Genomic DNA, 15,604 nt, shown 5'->3' with positions numbered 1-15,604 from the left:
AACCACTACAGGTTGGGATCTCACAGTCTGGGGTCTGGATCTCAGTTTGCATCTGGGTCTTGATATGGAGTTTGGATCTCAACCTCGGGTCTGGATTTCAGCTTGAGCGTGGGTCTGGGCTCTGCATCTCAGCCTGGGTGTGGATTTTGGCCTGGGGGGGGTCAAGGTCTTGGTCTGGACCTTAGTCTGAGTCTTTGGTCTGGGGTCTTGGCCCTGGCCTGGCATCTGGGTTTGGGGTCTAGATCTTGGTCTGGGGTCTGGGTCTCAGGCTGGGTTTGGGGTGTGGGCCTGGTTCAGTGGTGACCTGCTGGGTTGCTGGTTGGACTGGATGATCTCAAAGGTATCCTCCAACCAGCTCCCTTCTAGGTCCCCTGACAGCTGCCTTCTTCCCTTTACAGCTGAGCTCAAGCCCCACTGGCTGTGCCTGCCTCTGGGTGTCCTGCACCGCTGCATGCTCCACCTGGGCCCCTCCCTGGCTGAAGCTGGGTCTCCCCACCATGGAGGAGGTGGAGTCACGTTTCCTGCACCTCCTGCAGCCCATCAGGGACCTCACCAAGAACTGGGAGGTGGATGTGGCTGCCCAGCTTGGGGAGTACCTGGAGGAGGTGAAGAGGGGTCCTACACCCCATGAGATGGGGACAGTGTGGGGTGACAACCTTCTCCCTGTCAGCAAGCTTCAGTTGGGCTTTGCTGGGTCATTTTCTTTATTCTGTGTCTTCTGCAGCTGGAGGATATCTGCATCTCCTTTGACAATGGCAAAACCACCATGAACTTCGTGGAGGCTGCTCTGGTGATCCAGGGATCTGCTTCCATCTACAGCAAGAAGGTGACAGCCACCTTGTGTTCCCTTTGTCACCCTGCTCTGTCCTGCTGGCCCTCAGCTGAGCATTGTGGGGCTCAAAATGACTTGGATGCAACAATGAGTGCTAGAGATGAAGGAATGTGAGCTTCTGCCTCCTGAATCACAGACTGGTTGGGTTGAGGGACCTTCAAAAGCCATCTCCAGTCAGCAGGGACATCTGCAGCTAGAGCAGGTTGCTCAGAGCCCAAACCAACCTGGCCTGCAATGGTTCCAGGGATGGGGCATCTCCCACCTCTCATCACAAAGAACATCTCACTGCCCTCATCATGAAGAACACCTTCTTTTTCTCCGACCTAAATCTCCCTCACCCCTTGTCCTGTCCCTGCTGAAGCTGGAGCAGCTCTTCTGGGACCTGTTCCTCCTTCACCGAGGGTCTGATTGCTCTTTTCCAGGTGGAACATCTCTACCAGCTGGTCTACCAAGTCCTTGACTTAATCTGCAACAAAACGTGAGTGGAGTTCTCCCCACACACACACACACACACACACGTCCCAGGAGCAGCTTGTTTGGGCTTGAGGCTTGGAGAAGAACCTGGGAGGCTCCAGCCCTGTCCCTGCTGCTTTCCTGCTGAGGTGGTGGGAAGGGCCATGCATGGCCAGTGGGACTGGGGAAGGGAGGTGAGGCCACACCTTGAATCCTGGGGTCAGATTTGGGCCCTTCAGTCTAAGAAGGAGATTGAGAGGCTGGAGCAGGTCCACAGAAGGATAACAAAGCTGGGGAAGGGTCTGGAGAAGGAGAATGGTCTGGAGAACTTGTGAGGAGCAGCTGAGGAGCCTAGGGGTGTTGAGCCTGGAGAAGAGCAGCCTGAGAGGGCATCTGCTCAATGCTTAGCAGGAGCTAAAAGGTGGAGGGCAAGGGGATGTGGCCAGACACTTGTCAGTGGTGTCCAGTGACAGGACAAGGGGCAAGAGGCACCAGTGGGAACCCAGGAGGTTCTATCAGGAGCAACTTGTTGGCTGTGAAGGTGCTGGAGCCCTGGAGCAGGCTGCCCAGAGAGGTTGTGGAGTCTCCTTGTCTGGAGAGCTTCCAACCCCCCCGGCCATTGTGATCCTGGACAAGCTGCTGGGGGTGACCCTGCTGGAGGAGGGAGGTTGGACTGGATGAGTTCCAGAGGTCCCTTCCTACCCCACCACAGTGGGATTTGTGGAACCATCATCCTTTTGTTGGAAGAGGCCAAGGATGAAAGTCTGAAAGAAGCTCTTCTTGAGCTGGAGCAACAGAAGCTCCGTGGAGGTTCCTAAAGCCTGCCCATGGTGTCCCCTCTCTGTGCTGTCCATGGATGGTCCCACTTGAAGCCACAACAGCAAGAAGCAGGGTTGGAGGCCTCCTGGCTCCGTTTCTCTTCCAGCTTCTCATTCCCACTATGGGCTGCTCCTGATCCCAAGGTTTTCCTCCCTGATCCAGGAGGCAGAAGCAGGTCTGCTCCGTGGGCCCTGATGGCAAGGACGCCGATATCACCTTTGGGACTGAGCAGGAGGAGGTGAGGGGTGGCCTGTCCCCAGGGTCTCTGTTTCCCAAAGTCTCTGTTCCCTAAGGTTTCTGTCCCTCAGGATCCCTGTCCTCTCAGGGCCTCTTTGTCCCCAAGGTCCCTGTCCCTAAGGGCTGGCACTTGTGCCCTTCCTTTCCTCCTACACCCCTGGCCGTGCTCCAGTAGCTCTCAAACTGGTTTCTGTCCCCTCCTTGGGACCCTTTGGTGGCAGCAGAGTGGTGGCAGTGGGGCAGGTGACAGTGGTGTGTCTCTTGCAGGAGTTCCTGTCCTTGGATGACATTGGGGACAGCAGCCAGGCCAGTGTGGACCTGAGGAGGGACCGTCAGCCTAGCGTGAGCCCAGCTCCTCTCCTGGCCCTGCTCCCCTTTCCCAGGGGGAATCCCATGGGATCAGGGCTCTGGGGGCATGGAGGGGCACTTGGGCACTGCCATTCCATTCCCAGTGTCCTTCCTGGGCTCCATCCCATATTTCCAGTGCCCTCCCTGAGCTCCATCCCAGGGCTCCCTGGGCTCCATTCCAGATTCCTAGTGCCCTTCTCAGGCTCCATCCCCTATTCCCAGTGCCCTCTTTGTGTTCCATTCTCCATTCCCAGTTCCCTCCCTGGGCTCCATCCCAGTTTTCCACTTCCCTCCCTGAGCTTCATGCCAGCTTCCTGGGCTCCATTCCAGTTCCTCAGGCTCCATCCTGTGTTCCCAGTTCCCTTCCCAGGCTCCACCCCAATGGGCCTCTCCATGCCCTATCCCAGTTTCCCAGCACCTTCCCCAGTTTCCCAGTGCCCTTCCATGCCCCACCCCAGTTTCCAAGTGTCCTCCCTGGGCTCCATCCCAGTTCCCCAGGCTCCACCTGTTTCCCACCCCTCTCCTATTGTCCATCCCAGTTCCCCAGCACCCTCCCATACCCCATCCCAGTTTCCCCAGTGGCCCCATCCCAGTTTGCCCACAGACAGTGGAGTTGATGCCTCTGACCCCCATGTGCCTGGTGCCACCGGATGACGCCGAGAAGAGGAACAACCCCCTGCTGAGGTGACAGCCCTGGGCCCTCCCAGTGCTTCCCAGCTCAACCTGGGCAGCAGCAGGGATGCCTCCTCCCGCGGGAGGATCCTGCTGGGAGCGGTGCCCGGTGAAGGCTTGGCGGGAGGGGAGGAGCCGGGGCCGCGCGGGGGAGCCCCGCAGGGGAGATCCAGTGGGAGTCCTGGAGCTGCTCCCCCCGGAGCAGGCTGGGCTCAGGCCGGCTGCTCTCTCCCAGTGGGAGTGGTTTTGGGGTCCCCCCTCCCATGCCTGCTCCTCACCATTCCCAGCTGTAAGGGGGAGCTGCTGGCCAGCCGCAGGGATTTCCGGATGAACACCTGCACCCCCCACGCCTCCGGGGCCTTCCTGCTGGAGCCCTGCAGCCCCTCCCCAGCCTGCAGGCTGCAAGGTACTGCGGGGCAGCGGTGCTTGGGGCTGGGGTGGCTGCTGCTGCACCGGGGGGTTAGGCTGCAGCTGAGGAAGAGAGTGATTGCCCGTTGGAATGGGCTGCCCGGGGAGGTGGTGGAGTCACCATCACTGGAGGTGTTTAGGAAGAGTCTGGATGGGGCACTTGGTGCCATGGTTTAGTTGATTAGGTGGTATTGGGTGATAGGTTGGACTTGTTGATCTTGAAGGTCTCTTCCAACCTGGTTTGTTCTATTCTGTTTTATTCTCTTCTCCTCACAGCAAGGTTGACAACTGGTGGCCCTGGGGATGTGAGGGAGCAACTGGGAGCTGCTGTCCAGGCTCTGGCCTTCTCTGGGGAGGCAGGTGAGTGTGACTGGGAGGCACTGGGAGGATGAGGAGGGACCAGGGAGGGTGAGGAGGGACTGGGAGGGTAACAAACTGGGAAGGTGGGGAGAGACTGGGAGGGGAAGTGTGAGGAAGGACTGGGAGGATGAGGAGGGATGAGCGGGGACTGAAGGAAGTGGAACTGGGATGATGAGGAAGGGCTAGGAAGATGACAAAGTAGGAAGGTGAGGAGGGCCTGGGAGAGTGAAGGAGGACTAGGAGGGACCTGGAGGGTGAGGAGGAACTGTGTGGGTGAGGAGGGACTGAGAGGATGGGGAGGGGCTGAGAGGAACTGGGATGATGAGAGGGGGCTGGGTGGATGGGGAGGAGTTGAGTATGGAGGGACTGGGGCCCATCTGATGTCCCCCCAGATCCTGATGATGAGGACATCAGAGATGACATTGGCCCTGAGGATGATGCCATGGAGGTGCCTCCAGCTGTCACCCAGCATGTGGAGGCACAGAAGGTGGGTGCCAGGCCCTTGACGACAGTGCCACCTCCTTGGCCTTCCCCAGGACCTCACCGGTTTGTCCCATTGCTTCCAGAGCCTGCCCCAGCCCAAGGGCTATGCCCTGCGGGTGCCAGCCCCTGCCCAGGACCCCAAGACCCACCTCAAGGTAGACAGGACCTGGAGTAGGTCCAGAGCTTCTCCATGCCCACCTGAGATGTCCCTGTCCACCCCTGTGCCAATGTTGGGGTGACCCTCTGGGCCAAATGGCTCCTGTGTGCCCACCCTGAGGTGGCACAGGACCTTTGGTGGCTTCATCTCTGCTGGTTCCTCTTCCAGGAGAAGCTGGACCCTTGGCAGAGCCTGGATCCCTTTGCTGACTCTGAGGACAAGCCCTTCAAGAAAGGTGTGGGGGTGGGGGGGGGCACCAAGGGGCTGCTCCTCAGGGTTGGGTTTACTCTGGAGCAGGTCACAGCCTGATTGGGAAGGTCCCAATTGTCCTTCAGCATCCCCTGAGCTGTGGTGGCTCTGTCCCAACCTTGGGATGGGCAGAAGAAGCCTGGGGAAGAGAGTCCAGGACCTTCAGGGGTGACCAGGTTGGAACAGCATCAGGAGGTTCTTCTGACCATGGGCTTGGTTCCAGGGAGGCCTTTCCTTGTGCCACCCGGCCTGAAGGACGTGGTTGGGGATAAGAGGAAGAAGAAAGGACCAAGGAAGCTCCAGGACTTCATGAAGTGGTTCTCTGCAACCTGTGAGTGTCCTGGCCATGATGCATCCTATGGGATCTCCCCATGATCCAACTGGGAAACCCCTTCTCCAGCCCCACCTCTGCTCTGGGTGTCCTACTGCTGCCCCTCTTCAGTGGTGGCTTTGGTCCCATGGCTACTGTCATCCCCATTCTGGACCTTCTGGACCTGCCCAGAAGCTCCATCCCCTTCAAGCAGGAGATGGACACCTTTATTGGCCCAAGATCTCACTTGTGGCTGTCCCTTGTCCAGGGCACCTTTGAGGGGTTGGAAGTGGCCCTGGAGGCGACCACCACAGGGTGGTGCCACTAGAGTGCTGCCACCTCATTTCCTCATTGTCTTTATTGGTGTCCCTAGATCTCACCCTGGGGTTTGTCCCTTGTCCAGGGCACTTGTGAGGGCTTGGAGGTGGCTCTAGAGGTGATAACCATGCTGTGGTTATGCCACCAGAGTGCTGCCAGCCTCGCTGCTGTCCCCAGGAGGGCCCATGGGGTTGTCACCTCTAACCCTTGGTGGCTTTAACCCTCTCTGCTTCTTCCAGACTATGACAGCAGTGACAGCAGAAGAACCAAGAGGAAAGGTCTAACCTTTGCAGGTGAGTTGGACACCTTGCAGACATCCCCTTGTCCCCTGACTGCTGGCCACAACCTCCCTGGGTGGCATCTGGGGGGCCTTGGGGGTCCCCAACATCCCCAGTGTCTCCCCAGACCTGGAGGTGTTCTACTGGAAGGAGCAGAAGGAGCGGTTGGCAGCGTGGAAGAAGCTGCAGCACCCACTGGTGAGGTGGCACCAGGGGGCACTTGGGCACCTCTGTGCCCTCTCCCTGGGCAGCGGGGGGGTCCTCATGGGAGGTGACTGAGGGTTCATGTCCCCTAGGAGCCGCTGTGGCCACCAGAGAATGAGCTGGAGGTGGCTGAGGAGGAGCTGCAGGTGCCTGAGGAGGAGCGTGGGGTCGACTGCGAGGGGGGCAATGGTAACTTGGGCAACCCAAATCTGCACCCCCACCCCAAACTGGGGGTCCTTGGGCCGGGGGGGCACTGTTTGTCCCCAGGAGGGTGGCACTGAGACACTGTTCCCTCCCCACAGGTGACTTCATGGAGCATGAGGAGCTCCCACTTGACCTGGAAGAGGTGGCAGAAGGAGACCTGAGTGAGGGGCGGGGAGCTGCTCTACGCCTTCCCCAACTCCCTTTGCCTTGTCCCCCTGTCCTGGGGGTGTCCCCCTGTCCTGGGGGTGTCCCCCTGTCCTGGGGGTGTCCCCTGTTTCCCCCTTGGTGACACTTTGCCTTCCCACAGCCCCGGCCTGTGACGTGAGCTACGAGGAGCTGGTGCGCAGGAATGTGGTGGGTACCGGTTGGGGATTTAGGGGGGGCAGCAGGAGGGCTGGGGGTGCCCCCAGCTGATCCCCATTGTCTTCTCCACCCCCCTTCCTCCCCCTCAGGAGCTCTTCATCACCAGCTCCCAGAAGTACCTGCAGGAGACGGAGCTGTCCCAGAACATGCGGAGCTGGGAGGACAGGATCGGGCCCCTGCTGCAGGAACAGGCAAGGGAGCCCTCCCCACCACGGGCAGGGGGCTGGGGGTTTGGGGTGGGCAGGGGGGCACGGTGGACAAGGAGCCCTGTGGATAGGAGGCTGGGGGCTGGAGTGGGCAAGACCCCCTGGGGACAAGGGTTTGGGGTGGGCAGGGACACAGGGTGGGCATGGATCCCTGTGGGCAAAGGACAGCAGTGGGTGAGGGGCTGGGGGGTAAGGGACCCTCATGGGCAGAGGTTTGGGGGTCCAAGTGCCCTCCAGTGCCCCCCTGAGCCCTTGGTGCCCACAGGAGGAGCGAGACCCCTTCGACATCTACAGCTGTGGTGTGGTACTGGCAGACAGGTGCCAGCCCCTTGGGCAGTGGCACTCCTTTGCCAGCCTGGTCCATGGCCTGCCCCCCTTCAAGGTCAGCAGGTACCTGCTGGCTGCTCTGCAGCTGGTGAGTATGGGAGTGCCCCCACGAATCCTGCCAGCCCCCCAGAGCCCCTCACCATGCCCCCTTTGCCCCTTCCCAGTGCCCCTCTAATGCTGCAGGCTCCCAGTGCCCCTCACTGTGCCCCTTTCTGCCCCCTCCCATGACCCCAAGCTTTGTCAGTGACCCCCAAGCTGCAACAGCCCTCAGTGCCCCTCACCAGGCCCCCTTTGTCCCCTCCCTAGTGACCCCAAGCTCTGCCAGCTCCAAGTACCCCTCACCATGCCCCTTTTAACCTCTCCCTAGTGCCCCTAGAGCTCTGTCAGCCCTCAGTGCCCCTCACAGCGCCCTCTTTGCCCCCCCAGGCCAACGACTCGGTGGTGGAGCTGGCTCAGGAGGCAGGGCTGGAGGAGGCTGTGGACACACTGCGGCTGAGGCTGCTGACTGCCCCCCAGGAGCCCCTCCAGCGCTTCCAGGGCCTCCAGTTGGCCCCAGACTGCCCCACATCCCTCTCTACTGCCCCCCGTCCCGAATAATACCCCCGCCTCAGGAATAAAATACCCTTGGGAAAGGCTCTGCCTGAGGAGGAGGAGGCTTCCTGCACCATGGAATGATCCCGGGGGTGGCATAAAAGGTGGCACAGGGTGGGCAGAAGTCTCCTGCCCTGTTGAATGGTCCTGAGAAGGAAGGGTGGGGGTGGGTGGGGTGGCACAGGTGTCCCTCTACAGGACCCTCCTGGGGAGGACCACAGGGAACCCTTCACCCACCTACCAGGCACCTCCTGCCCTTCAGCACCATCTTGGGGAGGAGGGTGTTCTGAGGTTGGCACCCTCCTTAGAACGACAGGGGGTGCTTTAGGGGGAGGTTATTTTGAGGAGAGGGGTGCCAATCAAGTGCCAAGCAGTTTTAATGCCCCTGGGCAGGCATGGGGAGGGGCTGGTAAGCACCCATGTGGTGCCAAGCAGCTTTATTGCTCTGGTGAGGTGCCTGTTTTAATGGCCCTGGGGGGGATGCCAATCACTTTATTGTCCCTGGAAGGAGATCCCAAGCAGCTTTATTTGCCCTAAGGTGGTGCCAATCACTTTTTCTGCCCCTAAGTTGGCACAGGTAGGGCTTGGTAGGTGCCCACGTGGCGTGAATTATTTTCATTGCCCTGGAGGAGTGCCAGCTTTCATGCCCTGGGTGTATCCCAATCAGTTTCCGTGCCCCTGGGGCGAGTCCCAAGCAGCTTTATTGCCCCCAGGCAGTGCCAACCGTCACTTTTTCTGCCCCTGGGTGGGCAGGGGGAGGGGCTGGTAGGTGTCCATGTGGTGCCGCAAGCTGCGGGCGATGTGCTCCTCGCTCTTGGCCCTGCCATAGTAGTCGAGGAGGAGCCCATCGGGGCCCAGCAGGTAGAGGATGATGCTGTGATCCACCAGGTACTCCCCGCTGGCGTCGGGGGGCCCTGCCTGGGCATAGACCCTGTAGGCTTTGCCCGCTGCCCGCACGGCCTCAGGGCTCCCAGTCAGTCCCAGCAGGCGGGGGTGGAAGTCTTGGAGGTACCGGGCCAGGGCCTCCACGCTGTCCCGTTCTGGATCCACCGTGATGAAGAGGGGTTGGATGGGAGGAAGGCTACCTTTCTGGGCGTCCTCTCGCTCCAGCAGCTCCACCACCCTGCCCAGCTTCTCCAGTTCCTCCGGGCACACGTCGGGGCAGTGGGTGAAGCCGAAGTAGAGCAGTACCCAGCGGCCCAGGAAGTCTGACTTGCGGCGGGCCCTCCCGGTGTGATCTACCAGCTGGAAATCCCCCTGGCCCAGTGCCAGCGCCCGCAGCTCCTCCTGGCGCCGTGCCCGCCGCCGCCGCTCCTTCTCCTCCCGCAGGTACAACCAGGCAGCCCCCGCCGCCGTCCCAGCCGCCGCCACCACGCCTACGCGGCCCCAAAATGGCATTGCTCGGCCTCCGCCCGGCGTGGGGATGGGGTTGGAGAGGCAGCGGGTAGGCGGCAGAGGGGGGCGCGGGGAGGTGGGTATGGGGAGCAGGAGAGGGCGAAGGGGAAGCGGGCGGCGGGGCAGCAGCATGGTGGGGCTGTGGGGAAGGAGAACGGATGAGGAGAGGAGCACAGGGGATGTTTGGAGACCTTATGCCAGCCCTCTGGTGCCACCTGACACCTTAGTGCCTTTTGACCCCTCGCCAGAGCCCGCTTTCACCCCTGCCCCTGTTGTCCCGGTGCCCTTTGTCTCCTCACGGCAGGCCCCCGATGCCCTCTGCCCCATGCCCCTGCTGTCCCGGTGCCCTTTAACCCCTCACGTCGGGTCCCCGGTGCCAGGCTCCCTTTAACCCCCTCCCCATAACCCTCCGGGGCCTACCCGTAGAGCGCCGGTGCCCGCGGCACCGGCAGGGCCGGCAGCGGAAGTGACGCAGCAGGGCGGGGTTTAGAGCGCACGTGGCTACGCGCGCTGCGCGCCCCCGTGCGCAGGAGTTGGCGCGTGCGCGTAACCCAGTGCGCGCTCAGGGCGCGTGCGCGACTCACCGCCCGCAGCGGCTGGCCCGCTAAGCCGGCGGCCGGGGCGCGTCTGCGCTGCCGGGCATCGCCCCCGTGGGCAGAATCGTTTCGGTGACAAACTCTGGTGGGCCCGAAGGCGCCTCCGGGGACAGGCGAAGCGCGGCCTGCAAGGCCTTGCGGCCTTCCTCATCCAGGCCTCCGTCGTGGTGCACCCGCAGCCAGGCCTCGCCTGAGGGCAAAGGCTCCGCTGTGGGCTGAAGCCTTCAGAGACCCTTCCCCCTCGCCCCCAGCAACGACAAGGCTCCTCTCCGTTACCTTCCTCCAGGCGCTGCCCCGCTGTTGCCAGCAGCTCGGCTCCCACCCGGTGGTTTATGGGGTCTCCGGCCCGTTCCCGGCCGGCTCCCAGGCGGTGGAGGACGTGGGCGAGAGGCAGGGCCTCAATCTGCTGCACCCAACCTGGCGTAAAGGGGGGAAAAGGGTGTGGGAGGGTGCCGAAAGGGCAGGGGATAGGCTGTGAGGGGCTTCAGGGGCGGGGCAGGGAGCTTGGGTTCAGAGTTCAGGGGGCTGAGGGCCTTGGGAATGGGGTGTGTGGCACAGCTTGAGGGGCAGAGATTTGGGGGTTGGGGGCTTTGGGAATGGGGCAGGGAGATGGAGGCCTACAGAGCTTGGGGGGGGGAGCAGCTTTAGGAATGGGGCATGGGGGGCAGGGAGCTTGAGGGGTATGGAGTATTTGGGGGGGCTGTAGGTATGGAGGCTTTGGGGCTAGGGGTGCAGACATGGACTTATTGGAATATTGGGGGGTTGGAGGGCTCCAAATATGAGGGGTGTGGGGCTGGGTTGTGCAGGCAGGGAGTTGGAGGGTAGAGAGCTTGAGGGGTGTGGGTTTTAGGGAGCCCAAATTATGGGGGATTTGGGGCTGGGGGGAAGGGCAGGCAGGGACCCCAGGGTCTCTCTAGAGGGCGCTAGGTTCAGGGAGTGAGGTTTGTGGGGGGAAGATTAGCAGGCAGCCCTGAGGAAGGTTTGGGGGGGGTTCTAGTGGGACCCCCTCAAGCTCACAAGGGGTACAGGGTAGGGTAGAAGTTGGGGTGCTCCCCCTAGCCCATCACTTACCTCCCTGTAGTGCCTTCAGCTCCTCCTGGATGCTGGCCTGGCCCAGGACCTGCCAGCGCTGGGCAGGGGCCCCAGTGCAGAGCAGCTGGGCCGTGTTGGGGGCTACCCCCTGGACCCCCAGCATGGCCTCAAAAGTGGCCAGGGCTGAGCCATTGTCCAGTGCTGCACCTAGGAGCTGCTGGCCCTGCTCAGCACTCCCAGCCAGGCTACACTGCCACAGCAGCAGACCACCTGCAGGACACTGGCTGGTACTGGGGCCTGGGGACCCCTCATCTGCACCCCAAAATGCCCTCCTGCTCCTCAACCCTTGCCCCCTGCACCCCTAAATGCCTCCCCAATTCCTCTCTGCATCCCAAAATGAACCTGAACCCCCTTTTGCATACCAACAACCCCCCCGCACCCCAAAATGCCCCCATCCCTGTTTGCATGCCAAAATTGTGGTCTGGGAATGGGGGGAGCTGAAGGTCAGTGATAGCTGGGGGGGGGGGTTGGGGTGTTTTGAACTGGGGGGAGTCTAGGGTGGGGGTAGAATTAGTTGGGGTCAGAAGGAAGGGACAGGGAGGGGTGCAGGGACCCCAAAATTGGGGGTGAATCTAGGGTTTGGGGGTTCACAGGGAAGGACCATGGAGGAGTGTTAGGCTGAGGAGGGGCAGAGGAAGGGTCACCAAGGACAGGGAAGTACTTCAGGGTTGGGGGATGCCACAGGGACACTGAGGCTTTCAGGGGTCTAGGGCTGGGGAGGGGTACAGAGGGGCAGTCCCCAAGGACATGAAGGGCTCAAGGCTGGGGGCACACACAGACTCCGAGGCTCTGGTGGGGCTCAGAGTTGGGGGGCGGGTGGCACAGGGGCCCCAGGGCTGGGGGGTGGTGTCTAGGTTTGGGGGCACAGGGAAGGTAAGGTCCCCAGGCCCATTAGGGGTTCACAGTTGGGGCAGGGCAGAGGGAACCTGAGAGTTTGTGGGGGTCATGGGTCCAGGGGGGCTTCAGCATTGTGGAGGGGCACAGGGAAGGTTCCCAAGGCCATGAGAGGATCTGGGCTGTTGGGGGGCACAGGGAGGGTCCCCAAGGACAGGGAGGGTCCCCAAGGACATGGAGGGGCTCAGGGCTTGGGGGAAGAGGAGGCATCAGAGAAGATTCTTAGGGACCGGGTGGGGTGCAGGGAACCCGAGGCTGTGTTGGGGGGTGCAGACGGCCCCCCTCTCCCCACTCCAGCTGTGTGCCCCCTTCCCCCCATACCCAGCATGGTGACGAGGAGGCGCAGGTCGGGCGGCCCCGCGCCGTGCAGCGCTTCCAGCGCCTCCAGCACCTCCAGAGAGTGCCCCAGGCGGCGGCCCAGGGGCTGCGACATCGGCGTCAGCACCGCAGAGCCCTGCAAGCCCAGCTCGGAGCAAACCCACACCTGCGGGCGGCGAGAGCCGTGGGGATGGCGGGAGTGGCCGGGGCCGGGACAAGGAAGGGGCAGGGATGGGAAAGGGACGGGGGCAGGGATGGGAAAGGGACGGGGGCAGGGATGGGAAAGGGACGGGGGCAGGGAAGGAATAGGGATCAAGCAGGGACAGGGATGGGAATGGGACAGGGAAAAGGAAGGAACAGGGGTGAAGCGAGGGCAGGGATGGGAACGGGAGAGGGAAAAGGAACAGGGGTGAAGCGAGGGCAGGGATGGGAATGGGACAGGGAAAAGGAACAGGGGTGAAGCGAGGGCAGGGATGGGAACGGGAGAGGGAAAAGGAACAGGGGTGAAGCGAGGGCAGGGATGGGAACGGGAGAGGGAAAAGGAACAGGGGTGAGGCGAGGGCAGGGATGGGAACGGGAGAGGGAAAAGGAAGGAACAGGGGTGAAGCGAGGGCAGGGATGGGAATGGGACAGGGAAAAGGAACGGGTGAAGCGAGGGCAGGGATGGGAACGGGACAGGGAAAAGGAACAGGGGTGAAGCGAGGGCAGGGATGGGAATGGGACAGGGAAAAGGAACAGGGGTGAAGCGAGGGCAGGGATGGGAACGGGAGAGGGAAAAGGAACAGGGGTGAAGCGAGGACAGGGATGGGAACGGGAGAGGGCCGGGAGAAAGGGAAGAGAAGGAGCACGGTCAAGACGGACAGGGAAGGGAAGAGGGACAGGCGTGGGAAAGGGACGGGAAGAAGGGGCAGGTGAACGAAAGAGAAGGAACTGGGCGGGAAAAGGAAAGGGACAGGAAGGGGTGCCCGGGGCTCACCAAGCTCTGTGCCAGCTGCCGGGCACTGTCCCTGGTGGGGCACAGCGCGGCCCCCCCGTACTTGACATCCAGCACCAGCGCCGAGAGCTGCTCCGCCGCTTTCTTGCTGAGGATGGAGGCTGTGCCAGCGGTCACCGCCCTGTCCCCTGCCCCCGGCGCCCTCCCCAGCGCCCTCCACGGCGCCTTCCCCGGCGCCTTCCCCGGTGCCCTCTCTGGTACCCCCCCCCGGTGTCCCCGGTACCGGTGATGAGCGGCAGGCTGTCCACGGTGGCCGTCACGTCCCGCAGCGCGTACAGCACCCGGTCCGCCGGGCACAGCTCCTCACTCTGCCCCACGATGCAGCACCCGACCCGCTCCAGGGCGTCCTGCATCTGCCATGGCACCGGTGCCTGCTGCCAGCCCTGGCTCCTCTGCCATCCTCTCTCCCACCTTGGGTACCCTCTGCCATCCCCTGTGCCATCACAGGTCCCATCCCGTGTCCTCTGTACTAGCCTCTGTCCCCGCCCGGGTCCATCTGCCACCCTTGTCCCACCCCAGGTCCCCCTGCCATCCCCTGTCCCTCCTGTGTCCCATCCTGTGTCCCCTCTGCCATCCTATGTGCCCTCCCGAGTCGCATCCCCTGTCCCCTGTCCCATCCCGCACCCATCAGTGTCCTCTGTCCCCCTCGGAGCTCCACAGTCCCCACGAGCCCAGAACACCCGCGGGGTGACAGCGTGCCAAGGTGACGACGTGCCAAGGTGGCAGCGTGGCATGGTGGCAATGTGACTGGGTGACATTGTGGCATGGTGACAACATAGCTAGGTGACAACGCGGGTGGGTGACAGCTTGGCTAGGTGCCAGCGTGGCCGGGTGCCAGGGTGGCAGTGCCCATCCCTCACCTCCTCAGGGCTCAGGCTGACTCGGAACCCGGGGATGGCCTCCAGCTTGTCCAGGGTCCCCCCCGTGTGGCCCAGCCCGCGCCCGCTGATCATTGGCACCTGTGGGCACAGCGGGGGTGGGCACGGAGGATGGCACAGAGCAGGGGGTGAGGGCGGCGCCCCCCAGCCCCGCCCCAGTGCCCCTCTCACCTTGCAGCCGCAGGCGGCCAGCGCGGGGGCCAGCACCAGGCTGACCTTGTCCCCGACGCCGCCCGTCGAGTGCTTGTCCGCCAGGCGCCCGTGCCAGGCCTGGGGCCAGGCCAGCGTCCGCCCCGAGGCCGCCATCGCCCGCGTCAGTGCCAGGGTCTCACGCAGGTCCATGCCCCGCAGCCTGATGGCCATCAGCATGGCACCTGGGGACACGGCCCGTGGCGGCACCCTGCCGGCTCTGATCTCCCCCTTCCTGCCCCTGCGTCCTCTGCCACGTCCCGGGGCTGGCAGTGCCACCCTGCCCACCGCGGCTGCTCGCCCTGCCCCTGCGTGTCCCCCAGTGTGCCAGCCTTTGCGGTGTGCCCATGCCAGGTCCCCATGCGATGTCGCCCCCCCCGCCCCCGCTTCCCGATCTGTGCCTGCCGCGTCCCTGTGCCGTGTCCCTCTGCGGTGCCCCTGGCTGAGTCACCTGCCAGGCTCCTGTGCCACGTCCCCTGCTCAGAACCCTCTGCCGTGTCCCATTGCCCACCCTGCCCTGCCCACCTCCCCACGTGTGTCCCCGTTGTGCCAGCCTCTGCTATGTCCCCGTGCCAGATCCCCTGGTGATGTCCCCTTTTTCTGAGTCTGTGCCACCCGTGTCTCCCCCGTGCCATGTTGTGTCCTTCTGTGCCCCCAGCCCTGTTCCACTGCCTCACACCCCCGTCCCTTCCTGCCTCTTCCCTGTGCCCTCGATGTGTCTCCAGGCATCCACCCACCCTTCGACACCCTGTCCCTGGGCTGTGCCACCCACCCTCTGCCCCACCAGCCGTTGGCACCCACCGATCTGTCCCTGCTGCGCGGTGCCCTGGGTGATGCCCCTCACGAAGCTCTGTATCTCAGCCTCCTCCAGCCGGTGCCCATCCCGTTTCTTGCGGATCAGGGCTGGCAGCGAGCCCTGGGCAGCCATTGGCACCTTGCTCCTTCCCGACTGGCACCCCGATCCTGGCTGGCACCTCGATCTTGACTGGCACCTTGATCTCAACTGGCACCTTGATCCTGACTGACCCCCTGCCCGTGCCCAGCTGGCACCTCGATCCTGCCCGAATGGCACCCTAATCCTTCCTGACTGGCACCTCGATCTTGCCTAACCAGCACCCTGATCCTACCTGGGTGGCGCTGTCAGAGCCTGCCCAGCCTGGCTTAGTGCCTGTGTGAGGCAGTGCCTTGGCACTGGACTCTGCCCTCAGGGCAGCGAGTGAGGGTCGGGCCCCGTGAGGTGAGGCCCTGGCAGCTGGGAGGGTGCCAGGGCTGGGCACCCATCACCCACAGGACAGCCTCAGGGAGTGCCCAGGGCTCTGCATGGGGTCTGCACAGAGCTGGGTGTCCCCACCCGTGACACCACAGCACCCATGGCACCTCCAACACCCACGGGAGTCATGAGACTCACAGTAGCCATGGCACACCTTGC

The 15,604-nt window shown here is 63.0% G+C and overlaps 3 protein-coding genes across 3 annotated transcripts; 1 reads left to right on the top strand and 2 right to left on the bottom strand.

The window, feature by feature from the left end:
- Nucleotides 1-497: 497 nt before the first annotated feature.
- NCAPH2 (non-SMC condensin II complex subunit H2) lies at nucleotides 498-7,825 on the top strand. The gene is made up of 20 exons (XM_054177857.1): nucleotides 498-605; nucleotides 725-826; nucleotides 1,255-1,310; nucleotides 2,267-2,342; nucleotides 2,609-2,683; nucleotides 3,294-3,373; nucleotides 3,649-3,767; nucleotides 4,046-4,129; nucleotides 4,522-4,616; nucleotides 4,696-4,767; nucleotides 4,938-5,004; nucleotides 5,242-5,349; nucleotides 5,886-5,939; nucleotides 6,052-6,122; nucleotides 6,221-6,317; nucleotides 6,431-6,493; nucleotides 6,640-6,686; nucleotides 6,785-6,886; nucleotides 7,167-7,316; nucleotides 7,655-7,825. The coding sequence occupies exons 1-20, from the start codon at nucleotides 498-500 to the stop codon at nucleotides 7,823-7,825; spliced, it is 1,797 nt and encodes a 598-aa protein (XP_054033832.1).
- Nucleotides 7,826-8,243: 418 nt separating this feature from the next.
- LOC104304915 (protein SCO2 homolog, mitochondrial) lies at nucleotides 8,244-9,266 on the bottom strand. Its single transcript, XM_009905706.2, has one exon. The coding sequence runs from the start codon at nucleotides 9,215-9,217 to the stop codon at nucleotides 8,546-8,548; it is 672 nt and encodes a 223-aa protein (XP_009904008.2). The 5' UTR covers nucleotides 9,218-9,266; the 3' UTR covers nucleotides 8,244-8,545.
- Nucleotides 9,267-9,818: 552 nt separating this feature from the next.
- Nucleotides 9,819-15,103, bottom strand: TYMP (thymidine phosphorylase). Its single transcript, XM_054177856.1, has 9 exons — nucleotides 14,977-15,103; nucleotides 14,158-14,360; nucleotides 13,969-14,067; nucleotides 13,332-13,461; nucleotides 13,091-13,209; nucleotides 12,118-12,280; nucleotides 10,882-11,112; nucleotides 10,087-10,227; nucleotides 9,819-10,000 (listed from the first exon to the last, which is right to left on the bottom strand). Exons 1-9 carry the CDS (start codon nucleotides 15,101-15,103, stop codon nucleotides 9,819-9,821), a joined length of 1,395 nt encoding a protein of 464 aa, XP_054033831.1.
- Nucleotides 15,104-15,604: the final 501 nt, after the last annotated feature.

This window comes from Dryobates pubescens, chromosome Z (assembly GCF_014839835.1).
Source record: "Dryobates pubescens isolate bDryPub1 chromosome Z, bDryPub1.pri, whole genome shotgun sequence".
Lineage (NCBI taxonomy): Eukaryota > Metazoa > Chordata > Aves > Piciformes > Picidae > Dryobates > Dryobates pubescens.
Note: the sequence above shows the minus strand (reverse complement) of the source record. Positions and strands in the feature narration are given on the sequence as shown.

Coding starts and splice junctions, on each gene's coding strand:
- NCAPH2 (XM_054177857.1), top strand. CDS start 498: ATGGAGGAGGTGGAGTCACGTTTCCTGCACCTCCTGCAGCCCATCAGG. Junction 827..1,254: donor CTTCCATCTACAGCAAGAAG/GTGACAGCCACC, acceptor GCTCTTTTCCAG/GTGGAACATCTCTACCAGCT. Junction 6,687..6,784: donor AGCTGGTGCGCAGGAATGTG/GTGGGTACCGGT, acceptor CCTCCCCCTCAG/GAGCTCTTCATCACCAGCTC.
- LOC104304915 (XM_009905706.2), bottom strand. CDS start 9,217: ATGCCATTTTGGGGCCGCGTAGGCGTGGTGGCGGCGGCTGGGACGGCG.
- TYMP (XM_054177856.1), bottom strand. CDS start 15,103: ATGGCTGCCCAGGGCTCGCTGCCAGCCCTGATCCGCAAGAAACGGGAT. Junction 14,068..14,157: donor TGGCCGCCTGCGGCTGCAAG/GTGAGAGGGGCA, acceptor CTGTGCCCACAG/GTGCCAATGATCAGCGGGCG. Junction 10,228..10,881: donor GCTGAAGGCACTACAGGGAG/GTAAGTGATGGG, acceptor CCTTTACGCCAG/GTTGGGTGCAGCAGATTGAG.